We start from the raw sequence: 12,369 nt of genomic DNA, 5'->3' as shown, positions 1-12,369 counted from the left end.
ATTGTATTGGAATTATACAATGTTTCATCCATTATTCCTTGGCTAGGAAAAACGTTACTTCAATCTTCAGAAAGCTGCATTCAGAGGTCCAAAATTGACATATTGGGTATTTGGGTGAAATGCAGCTTCATAATCCTTCTTTATGAGAGCTAAATTAGGGTTATCCTTTATAATAAACTCATTTATCTAGGGGAAGTAAAGAAAGGATAGAAAATTAAGCTTTTGGATGATGTAGTACAAAATTAAATTGTCTTCCTCGCTTACTTTAACACCAAAACGTGTCATACATCTAAAGTAAGACCATCTTGTACTTTTGGGAATATTCAGATCAAATACATGCTAACTTCTGATTTTTAGTCTATAGTCCCAGACTGGTTAAAAATACTTAAGAGTTCTTCAACTGCTGATAAAAAAGTGGAGACTCTTAGTGTAAGTGTGGTGAGTATAGTCACCATAAAGGAGTTGAAACAGCCAGATGAGAAAGAACAGTCTGAAATGGAGGCTGAAATTCCAGAATCACTTCAATTGGTTTGGTTGTTGGCAGGGAGCCTGTGTTTCACTTCATGCAGTGGAGTTAGCAAAATCTGAAAGCAGAAATGTCTGACTGTTTTATCTCTCCACCCATCTGCTTTTGTTTTTTCCCACCTACAAATCTTCAGAAGTAGATGAAAACAGAGGACCCTAAGCAGTTGTTTTTTAAAAGCCATGTTTTTTTAATTGGTAAGTTTAGTACTGTTGCTGTGAATGTGGGAGTTTGTGTAATAACTTCTGTAGGTTTCTTTCATTGATGCAAAAAATAGGCATTATCTGGGAGCTGTCCTCCAGTAGGAGGAAAAAAAAAATAGACCAGACACTTTGGTTCTGTTCGACTTCATCATGTTAGCTTGCCAAAGTCAGCCCCTTGGGGTGATGGGAGGGCTGCCTCTGTGAGCTCTGCCTCAGCCAGAGGTATGTTCTGTAGTGGTTTGTATGGAGGAATAGCTGGAGTTTCCTGTGATATTGACTAGTTGGTGGATGTTACTTACTTTTAACAGTAAAATGAGCACCAAGTGGCCAGTCAATGTGGAAAGCAGGCTTGGCTGCATTTCTGCTTTGTTCTGTTGTCCTGTAAGCTACTGATGCCTTTTCTTCCTCTCCTCCCATAACATTGGTTAGCAAGAGTGGAACAATTGCCTTATGTGAACCATGTACTTCCCAACATTTCTAGTGTTACTTTTTAGGACTTAAAATCCCAAATGTCAGTATAAATGATTGATATGGAATCACCTGGGATACATAAACTTGCACTGTCGTCATCTGCTGCTTACATCGTGTAGTCTAATGCTGTAGTTTTATGCATGATGTAAGCAGTCACTGACATGCAAAGAAGCAATTCTGTTGGCATGCCATCTCTGTGCCAGTTGCACAACAGGCTGTTAGGGAACTCTTCCAGGTTTGAAATTCACATGGTCATTTAAAGGAAAAAAAACCCTGAATTGTTTTCTTTTTTGGTCTTATTTCTGTGCATCATTTAGAAAGCTGGTGCTGACACTAGGGAGGGGACATATTAAAGGAGTTGGTATTGCCAGTCAGGAGGGCATGGACCCTGCTTTGGTGACAGTGCCAGCTTTAAAATGCCTGAGAAAGTCTAGCCTGAAAAGAATTGTGATAAGTTTGAAGGGGAAAGGAATGACAACAAGTTTTGCTTTTTTGAATAGATACTTGTTTTCTGTGTGCTTGGTTGTGTGAAGGTTTGGAGGATGACGCATGCTTATTATTCTTAACTTAGAGTTATGAAGTTATAATGCTTTGATAATTTTTTTAGTATCTAGGCATTTTTTTTCATTTCACTAGATAGCTTTATAGCTTTGATTAATAGGAAAGTAAGCAGATAAAAAATTCAAACTCTGTAATAAGTTAAGAACAAATTTGTGGTTCCTGTTTTGAACCACTCTTCGTTTGGAACTATATCTAGTCAAAACCTTCAGCTTGCTATTCCAATGGGTTTTGTCAAGAATGCCCAGTTATGGTCTTTCTGTCCATCTTAGTAGGGGAGGGGTGTATTTTGTGTGTAAGTTAGTGTGTGCATTTTTGTGATAGCAGTGCTCTATCAGAATAGTGACTAAAATCACCTCGCCTTCAGGTTATTTAGATTTCCTAATCAGCTCTTACTGATTCAAGAAATCTATTACTCAAGTAACGAAATGGATGTGAAGGCAGTTCAAATTAGTAAGGGTATTACTACCACCTCTGCTATGTGAGTAATTCTCTTGCATGTGGAAATTACTTGAAATGTTTACAGTTCCAGTAGTAATTCTTTGCCATTTGGCTTAGTTTGAGTACACGCAGGCTTTTCTCATATTACAATGGATGTGCTTGGTTTTATCTGTGTAATCTCTGTTCAGAAGAATCGATGGCAGCATTTTACAAAGACAGATGTAATTCTTCAGAGTCTCTGTAATTTCCTTTAAGTAAAATAATACAAAATTTCTGAATAATGAAGTTCTGACCAAAGTTGCAGGGAGATTGAAGAATATATCACTATCAAGTTGTAAAGTTAAAGAAAACGAAGGCTCCTTAGTATTAGCGTATTCAGTGTCACGTTTTAGGCAGAAGGGCAGTGTTATTGATTGGCATACCATTTTTGTTATCTGTTTGATCAACAGGTAGATGTATCCATAGTGTTTAGACTCTGACCAAGTATACCATAGAATCAGCTACAGTAATCCATTAAAAGTATGGTTGTGTGTTCTCATCCTTTGCTTTTTCTTCTTTGGTGAACCAAAGTGAAAAAATGGGTAATTGCTCACTTCATCCTAGTGTAAGGGAGGAATGGTTGTTTGAGGGAGAAATGGAGCAGTAAAGACTTTTATCTTTGTGTCTGAGTTTCTGGGGTGGATTGGGGATGCTGCAGATGGCAATGAAAGGATGGTAGTGTCTTGCAATAGGGATCTTAAAATACTGTGCAGTCAAAGGCAAAGGATGATGATTGGTTACAGTCGTTAAAGATTGTAGTGGATACCACTTACAAGTGTTGTTTGGTTTTGCCTGGGTCCAGGAATGTGCTACCAGTCAGTAGAGTGGTACTAGAAAGTGATGTGCATTAAATGTGTTTTTAAAGAGCCAGCTGTAATTTACTATGAATTTCCTGTTTTGGGAATGTTAATTAAACTTCCACTTGTGAATATGGAAACCTACTAGATGCCATCAGTGTGGTCTTAATTTAGTGCAGGCGCTCTAGCTACCCTGATAGAGATACATAGTTGATACAGCAATTACTGGATTATTTTGAAGAATGTTATTAAAACTTAATTCTTTTACTTCTCTGTAAGCTGTTGCTTGTTGTCTTTCAAACATTACACTGTCAGTGAAGCACTTGTCTTTATAGAGAAACTACCGTAGAGTATGTCTATGTGCATAGCTGTTAGAGGTATTTCTCCTCTACTACTACTCTGGTATCAACAGTAAAACTAGAAGCAGAGTTTTGACCTTTGTCCGAACTGATGGTGCGTGTGCTTCATGGTGGTAGAACAAAACTTGTGATTTCCTTTGCTTCTGTAGTTGCTTCTTTCTAGATGAGGGGAGCATCTGAACAGCCCTATCTGATGCTGGTCATGTTTGTGCTTGTGAACTGGGGTGTTTCTTCAACTCTTGTCCACCATACCATTTATGTGGTGAGAGGTGCACATCTACCATTCTGGTAATGACAGCCCCCGCTTCTGTTCAGTGCAGGAAAGTCGTTTTCATTGTGTATGTAGAAGATATAAACATTTGAGATTACCTTTGCTGTCTATTAGCCATGCATCATCATCTTTTGCTGTTTTCCTTGTTTCTTCCTCTTCTCCTTTACTATGATGTAGATTTGTCTGCTCTCCCTTGTGTGCAAGACCTTGCATATGTGATGAAAGTAAGTTGAGGCTATCAGGTGAGGAGAGGAAGAAAAACAACAGATGGGATGGATAAGAAGAGAAATGGGAAGAGCAGTGGAAGGAGGTGGTGGCCAGGAAGGAGTGAGTAGAGGTTGCACTCACTGATCTGTAGCTGTGAATCAGCCATGTATGTTTTTGCATGGTAGTGTAGATGAAGCCTTGTACTTGTCTCATGCAGTGGTACTAACACCACCTTTCTTTGGCTGGTTCTTCTGCACTCAATTGTTTATCTACCCCTCACTCCCAATAGATCATTAATTTGGTGATGAACTATATGTCAGTCTTTCTGGTTGTTTCCTACTTATAAAAAATTCTACAGGATTACTTTATCTTCCCTCTGTAGTCATGAGGTAATCTGTTTCTTGCTGATCGGTGTTTTATTCATGTTTCTCAATGTGTCACAGTAAATGACGTGAATATGCTCCTGCTTCCTATGCCAGGGTCACAAGGCCGCCTTGTGCTAGGTGAAGGGTCCCAAATGACCCTTCTCTTCACTCAGTCTGGAATTGCATGCAGGTTGCTGATGTTGGTCTGTGACAGCAAGACCAGTGGGCATTGCTGTGAGGTTCAGCTGTGGATCTGGTAGGTGTCAGTCCTACCTGGATCAAGTGATGGCTGCTGTTTTGTTCCAGGAGACCTTGAGGCATCTGGTTTTTAGCATTTTGGGGGTTGCTTATGTGGCTTTTGAAGTCAGTTTGTCATGTTTGCCCTCTGACCTGGTCCATGCTTCTCTGGTCTTGGCATCTCCTATAGGCTGAGACGGGGAACTGAGGATTGTCCATGTCTGGAGCAGCTGGGCATGTAGTCTGCTGCTGCCAGGGCCCTGGGTACAGCAGGGTGGAGGAAGTCACCTCAGGTGGATGATGATTCTCAGCCCTAGGAAGACTGGAGCCCCTGCATTTCTGCCATGGAGACAGACTTGTTTGACAGGTCTGGTGTTGCCCCCTAAGCCGTCCCAATGGCTCATGCTTGAGAGCATCAGAGATCTTTGTGCTGGACCAACTTAATTATCTTGAAAAGGTCACATGCTTCACATAGTTTGGTTGCAGCTGTATTGGAAATACAGAGGTTGGCTGGCATGGTCAAACCTCATCCCTTAGTTTCATCAGAAAGCTTCTGTTTTGGGTGGCAGAGCAAAGGTACTTTTTAAGTCTAGGTTTGGGTTTCTACCCCTGAAGTCAGGACAGAGCTGGCTCATCAGGCTATACTAGTTCTGAATCCTTTGGCATCAGTGTATGAAATTCCAAGTTGTCTGAGTCTTGATTTTTCCCTGTGACATTGGGGTGTGAAAATGTGTCTTCAGTCTTCAATCCTGAATTGTTCAGTTAGGTTTTGTTTCTTTAAGGCTGATGGCAGTGTTAGACACAGAAGTCATACAGGAGCAGTGTTAGGGATGGCCAGCATAGTCTGTGCTTTAATGTCCTTTCAAGTGGCAGCTAACTTTGGAAACTATGTTTATTAGTGAATTGGGAAACGTTGCTTAGAATTTTCTGTTTTGGTGGATATACCTGCTTTCAAAACCCTTTTTGGAGTCCAAGGGATCAGGTTATCTTACAGGAAAACACATCTTGTTTTCTTAAGGAAATAATTCCTGCTGTCAGTCCTTTGCTCACTTTGAACCAGTTGGTCAGTTTGAGGCAGCAATAAAGATGGGCAGGAGTCCTGAAAGTGTGTTTAGTGATGCTGTAAGATTTTCTTCTCCCTTTTCCTTCTGCTCAACTTGCACATAAGATCTTACTAATCTTCTGAGAGAGGCAGGAAGGGTTTGAGTCTTACCTGTTCTGTTTTTGGCAGCAGGTGCTTTGTTGGCTACTATATATTTCTATTCGTTGAAGTGGAGACATGGCAAGGGTGGTGCCGAAGGAGACAAAGGAAGGGAAGCTTTTCTAGGTCTATCTGATCATTGCATAGTTTATCTGCCATATGTAGAGACTTTTTCATTGCTCTCTGATGAATTACTGCTGTGTGGTGGCTATTGCTTCTGAAGGGGGCCTGCCCTTAAGGGAATTCACTTGTACATATCAGATGTCTAAAGTGGCAGGTTCTTTACTGAGTTCTGTGCTCCTTTTGCTGTAGTTTGTTTTTGATCTTGCTTTATTTTGTAAATGCAAACTAGGGCCCTTACAATGGATTGGCAGATGTTACAACCTGAAAAAGGAAAGTGATTGACTAATTGCTGTTAATCTCTGTGCATGCGTGTTACTTCTCTGTTCAGGTTGGAGAAGCTTCATAAGGGAGGATGTTTTGAGAATAAATGTGGGAGTGATTGAAAACAAACTTACCATTGGAGCTTGTATGCACTTTTTTGGTTGCAGGAAAACGTCCAGACTTAAACAAAATCAAGGAGACTGACATTTTAGTCAAATGCTTATAAGTTGAAACAATACAGCTTGTAAAAGTATTTTTGTGCCTTCATTATTCCGAGTTATGGTTCCTCTAGGATCCTGCCTGAGTAATGGTGAGAATGTGGTAATCTTAAAAGATCCCCAGTTTTCCTGGTCCTCTATAGCTAGTTGTTTTGGTCCTGAAGGCCCCATTTTCTGTGGAAAAATAGGTGGGAATGCAAGAAGGGGGGTTGGGGGTGGTGAAGACAGAACAAGATAAATAACTTCATTAGCAAGGTGAATCCTAACTTTTCTAGATTCTGGGGCATTCCAAGGCAACTAATGGTGTGTTGTGGTATGCTAATACTGAATATACAAATAGGTGATGCATATTGCAGAAAGGAGCACATAGCTTGTGTGAAACATGAATCTACTTCCCCTGTGGATGAATGGTTCAATAGTTTTTGTTTGCAGAGTTCCTTCCTACCATCTCCTTTGACCACTAGTACTGCACACCGCAAAGGAGTTACTGTGCCTGTGTGTGGTGTTACCTATGCATCTATGTTCTTAAATGGAATTGTTACCTGTGTATTCTTGAATTGAAAATGGTTGTGTACTGAAAATGCAGACAGGCATTGTTACACCTGTCTGGAGAAGGACCTGTGGGAGTGCTGATAGTTGGGTAGGAGGTATTTGGGGTAAACCATGCTGATATGAATGAAGATGGTATTTGTCTCCATTTGGAGCCTACACAGATGCAGGGAGCAGAAAGATTATTCTGCTTGTGAGGTATGTAGGCTGTGGTACAGATCTGTGATTGGGAAAACTGAAACGAGAAATCTGTTGAACAAATTCTTTCATAAAGAAATAAGTGGACTGGCCCTCATCAGGCTGACCTCAAAGGGTGGTAAGTTAGCTCACTGTCTGATTAAGGAGTTAAGTGTTGTGTGATGGGTAAATACATGCACATGAGGGAGCAGAGGAAGCATGTGCATCAGCGTTGCGTTGTAGCTGGTTCACGCTGTGATCACTGTTGCTTCTCTGAAGTATTCATTTGCCTTTTACATTGTGAATTTAAGGTATCTTACATGAACATGTTACCTTTTTAACTCCTAGATGGGAATGATGAGCAATCCCAGCCCTTATGGCCAGCCATATAGTCAGAATACCGGGCAGCAGATAGGAGCCAGTGGACTTGGGCCTCAGATGCAGAATAAAGCTGGACTGCAGAATAGTTTACCACAGTTTCCAATGGACAAGAAGCCGGTTCCTGGATCAGGAATGCCTAACATGGTAAGTAGAATGAAAGATGTCTTCAAAAATGTCATAACAGACCACAGTGGAGCAATGTGCTCCAGTGTTCCCATGTTGTAAGTTTATGCAGCTGTCATACCCAGTGTGAATGTGTGCACTGAATCCACCCATCATACACTTGCCTCAGCTCTGAGTTGTACTTTCTCTGTTGATAAATTGCAGAGGAAGTGAAAGGTTGCTCTTTAACCCAAGTGAGCATTGCCACCTATTTGGACATCTCTGCTCTCCTGTCTCTTGTGAATGGCATATTGGGTCTCTTCTCAGTGTAGCTTTGTCTTGAAGATTGTTTTCCTGCTTGTAGTCACCGGCACTTTTGGGAGAGAGAAGTATCCCTTCTCACCTATGAGAGGGTTTAGAAGCCCCAGTTGAGTGTGTGTGTGTGTTCCTGTTCTGGATTATGATACTGGGGGTTCCCTGTCAGTTGTTGCTATAGTAGCCTCATTGCCTTCCCCTTCTCCCCTTGCCCCCATGATTGCAGCAGGACTTAAAAAAAGGGAGAGTAAGGGTGGGAAAAGCAGGTGTCCCAAAACCAAATGGCTCAAGTTCAGAAAAAATAGACTTCAATATTAGGTTCCCTATCTTGAGCTTAACACTGGTGGTTCAATATGCTTGCCTTATTATTTGAGAAGCTTAAATTGGCTAGGGGTATGACATCCAGCATGTTTTGCCTTCCCCGTCCCTCCATATATATTTTCTTATTTTGGGAAACATATTAACATTTCTGAATATAGCTTGTGTTTCTCCCTGCTTCACATTCCACCCACCCCCAGAAGGGTCAGTCTCCTGATGTTAGTTGCTGAAAAAACATTTCCAGGTAACTCTCGTACCTTCGAATTAAAAGACAGCTCAGTCCTGTCGGTTCTATTTAATGGTTAAGTTGAGCATGAAACACTGGAAGGCCAGCAAACCTTTTGGTTGTATGAAACAATAAAGAAGCAGCCAAAACTTGATGTTCAGAACCCCAGCTGTCGAGCTTGTGTTCAGTGCAGAGTATATAACTCTTTTGAAGTTGAACTGCTATCCAGCTGAACCTAGAAATGAAAACTTGCTACTATTCCAGTTGTCACTTAGAGTGAGAGGCTGCAAACAAGGCAGTTCTGGTTACACTGGAACCCTGAGGGGACTGAGTAATTGAAGTCTCCTTGTAAAATGAAAGGTTAATGCTGATATTGAAGAGCTATGGAAGGACTCAAGTTTAGGAATATAGGTAGCCAAGCTCTAAATTTCAGGAGATCTCCAGAAACATCCTCTAAAACCCTCTGTTAGAAACTGAAGGCGGTTGAACTGAAGTGATGCAAGCAACATGAAGTCCCCGAGCCTTTTCTCTTTGAGTGCTCCTCAGATGTCACCTGGAAGAAACACGAAGTCTGAAAAAATAAACAGAAGTACTAGATGTTGCCATACTTGACATCAGTTCTGTTGCATTGTGTGTTATCCTGAAGTTGTGCTTCATCTCTAGCAGAGACTAGGAAATGCTTGTTTCAAATGCATATGGGTGAGTTTCCTGATGGAAAAAGGTTTCCAGAACTTCCCCTACAGTCTCCTTTCCTAGGAGCAGTCAAGTTAAGGCACCTTATGCTGAAATAGAGGGAAAACTATTCTAAAAGGTGCTTTCTTCTGGTAGTGTACGAATTGTGGATGCAACTTTCTATCCTCCAAGATGAGGAGGAGGGTTAAAGCCTAAATGCTACTAGTATTTTCTGGTTGTTCTAGCACTGCAGATTAACTGGTGAGCATGTGCAAAGTTCTGCTGGTCTTTGATAAGGCAAGAGCTAGGACTAGAAGAGTGATATGGAGAAGAAATTGTGGCTGGAAAGAGAATTATTGCCAGGACTGTTGCTAAGGGGTATATTTAATGGGTCATCCAGAACTAGAGATACATGAGCTATACCATTAATAACAGAATATAGTATTTGATTCTCTTCTTTGATTGTTTTTGGTTGTTATTACTGATGCTTACTTGCTAACTGGATTATTCTCAAAAATAAATTTATTTCTGGGAATTTCCTTTCCACCTTCTCCAGGGCCAACAACAGGCTCCCCAAGTTCAGCAAGCTGGGATGGGGCCAGCGGCGTCCCAAGGAATGGGGTCTGGAGCACCGACAGCAGATCCAGAGAAGCGCAAACTGATACAGCAGCAACTAGTTCTCCTCTTGCACGCTCACAAATGTCAGCGGCGAGAACAGGCCAACGGGGAGGTGCGACAGTGCAACCTCCCTCATTGTCGAACCATGAAGAATGTCCTGAACCACATGACACATTGTCAGGCTGGCAAATCATGCCAGGGTAAGTGGAGCAGTGGTCATATAGATGTAGTCAATGTTTTGCAGGACCTATCTGTCCACTTCAGAATTGAAATCAACTACTGAGCCTTTAAAGTTTAGGCTTGTTAGTGGCGGACAAGACAGTACAAAAAGATGAGTGAAGATCTTTTGCTTAACTTGTAACTTGCTGTAAGATCTTTTGCATGCTGCCCTTCTGTGAGGGTAGACACAAAGCAGGAATCTGCAAGTAGGAGTCTACCTTTCAACTGTAAAGAAACAAATCTCAAGCAATAGCCAGCCAGGAATTAAGCTGCTACTGGCTCTGGTGAGTTCTTGGTTTATCCTAGTAGCCAAGGAAAATTTATACTACTTTTTTTGTAGCTTATGCTTGTCTGGGTTGTGCCAGTTACTAACATCTTAGTTGCTTAGTACAGCCTGCCTGATGTGTACAGTGTTATCCTTTGAGCCAGGGGATACAGGCTTGGGCATGAACACAGGCATCAAGTAAGCTTTAGTTGAGCCACTAGTACCTGGAGAAATCTAAGTTTTCAGGGCTAGCTAGTGCTGAACTATTTCATGTAATACTTTTACTGACCTGTGTTTGATATAGATGTATGAGAGAAATAGTTGCTCCCCACACAGTATGTCTTGACCATGCAGAGGTACTGGCAGTAGTTTGTAAAGGCTTTTCATTCCCCTTCCTTTCTCAGTGGCACATTGCGCGTCTTCCCGACAAATCATCTCGCACTGGAAGAATTGTACAAGACATGACTGCCCTGTGTGTTTGCCTCTCAAAAATGCTGGGGACAAAAGAAATCAACAATGTGAGTCTAGTGGGGAGTTCTTTGTGTCGTGTAAACCATAAAATGCATGTGGGGAGTTAAAATGTCATGTGCTCAGGTGATAGCAGTGATGCTCTTGAATCTGCAAACATATAATATGATTTTTCCTTTTGTTTTAGTCAGAGTACTTTTCTGTCTCTGATTGCTAATGTTTATGGAAGCTTTCTTACTTTATTGGATTTTCCTAGCAGGATAGTGGTGAGGGTGAACAAGTCATAGTGCTCTCAACCAAATGATTGGCTTTTCACTACTACTACTACTTCCAGCTGGCCAGGTTCTGGAGACAGATGTGCATACAAAATAAGGTTGTCACTTCAGCCCTCATGATGTTTGGTTTTGTCTTTATCCTTTGTTTGCATTATATGTCTCTTCCTTCTCTGTGTCTCCTTGTTCTTCCTGCCAAATCTTTGGCAAGATTTTTGTCATTATGGTAGCTGTATTCTTTTCTCCTTAGTGTTACTTTGGGTTCTTCTCGTGACTAATATGAGCTATTTCAAGAAAATGTAAAAAGAAAAAATGACGATGGCTGCTGAAGAGCTCTATGTACCCTTCTGCCTTTAGCCTCTGTGATATGGTGTGCCTCTGTTTTCAGTTTGAAGCAAACAGATGTGTCCTAAATACTTGGAGTGGGATTTCCTCTCAGCAGCTCAAAGGGAAAACGGCACATTGTTGGAATGGCTGGTTGGGTCAAAACTTGTCTCCCTCTTTCACGACCGGTTTTCAGGACCTGGTCTCCTCTCTGCATGCTCCTAGAAGGAGATGTTTTACTTACGATGAACCAGTGCACTCTTTATGTTCTTTTCCTGTTTTCATGGACTTCTTTTGCTGCTGCCTTTTGTCATTATTAACTTTGCATGTCTCTTCCAGCACTGCTGGGCGGAGCTGCAGTAGGACTTGCAAATACTGGCTCCGTGGGCGTGGGGCAGCAGACAACGCCCAGCATAAACACTACCAGTCAGATAGACCCCAGCTCCATCGAGAGAGCCTACGCAGCCCTTGGACTGACCTATCAAGGGAACCAGATGCAGACACAGCCCCAGCCTCAAGTGAAGAATCAGCAACAAGGACAGTCACCTCAGGGTCTGCGTCCTATGAATCCTATGAGTAAGTTGATCTGTTAATGTTAAAATAGAAACTACAGGCAACTTTCCTGTGTTGTCTAATGAAAATTTTCTTAGCCTACTAGCTTATACTGTTAGTTAACTTCCAAAAGGTATGGCTCTGTAATATTTTACACTTCAGATAGCAAGCTACTCAGTGGAAAAGGAGCATTGGAGGGCCCAGATACCTTCTCTTGGAAAACAAGTTTTCTGGGAAAAGTATTTTCCTTGTAAAATTGAATGTTTTTTGAACAAAATTTCCAAAGTATTTGTTGTTTTGTAGCTTTATAATTGTACTGTAATGGAAATTTTAGGCTTTTCAGTTGTTAATTGTAAATGTATGCACTAGAATATCTGTGTTCAAGTGGGCTGCTTTGTCACTCAGGCTGCAGCATTTTACAGTGGTATCTCAGATCTGTAATGTTTGTTTTAAAAGTGCAAAGTAGTAAATAGCACTTTCATGTGGACTCTTATAACTGTAAATTGGTTGACTGGCTTGCTGCAAAATAACAAGAGAGCCCATAAGAATTTTAAATTGTGCAGTTAATTCTAACCTGGTTATTACTGGTATCAAATAAAGTAACTTTAACCATCAAATCTAATTTTGATAGTTTGAG

The 12,369-nt window shown here is 41.2% G+C and overlaps 1 protein-coding gene across 2 annotated transcripts in view; it reads left to right on the top strand.

Annotated features, from left to right (window-relative positions):
- EP300 (EP300 lysine acetyltransferase) overlaps positions 1-12,369 on the top strand; it is a 64,211-nt gene that overhangs the window by 15,944 nt on the left and 35,898 nt on the right. For both annotated transcript variants that reach the window (XM_084270347.1, XM_084270346.1), the window contains exons 3-6: positions 7,349-7,525; positions 9,571-9,832; positions 10,521-10,634; positions 11,520-11,756. In XM_084270347.1, coding sequence (XP_084126473.1) covers positions 7,349-7,525; positions 9,571-9,832; positions 10,521-10,634; positions 11,520-11,756 — 790 coding nt within the window. The remainder of the gene's footprint in view (positions 1-7,348; positions 7,526-9,570; positions 9,833-10,520; positions 10,635-11,519; positions 11,757-12,369) is intronic.

Source organism: Gallinula chloropus (genome assembly GCF_964237585.1).
Source record: "Gallinula chloropus genome assembly, chromosome: 1".
Lineage (NCBI taxonomy): Eukaryota > Metazoa > Chordata > Aves > Gruiformes > Rallidae > Gallinula > Gallinula chloropus.
The sequence above is the reverse complement of the archived record's forward strand: the minus strand, read 5'-3'. Positions and strand labels throughout refer to the sequence as shown.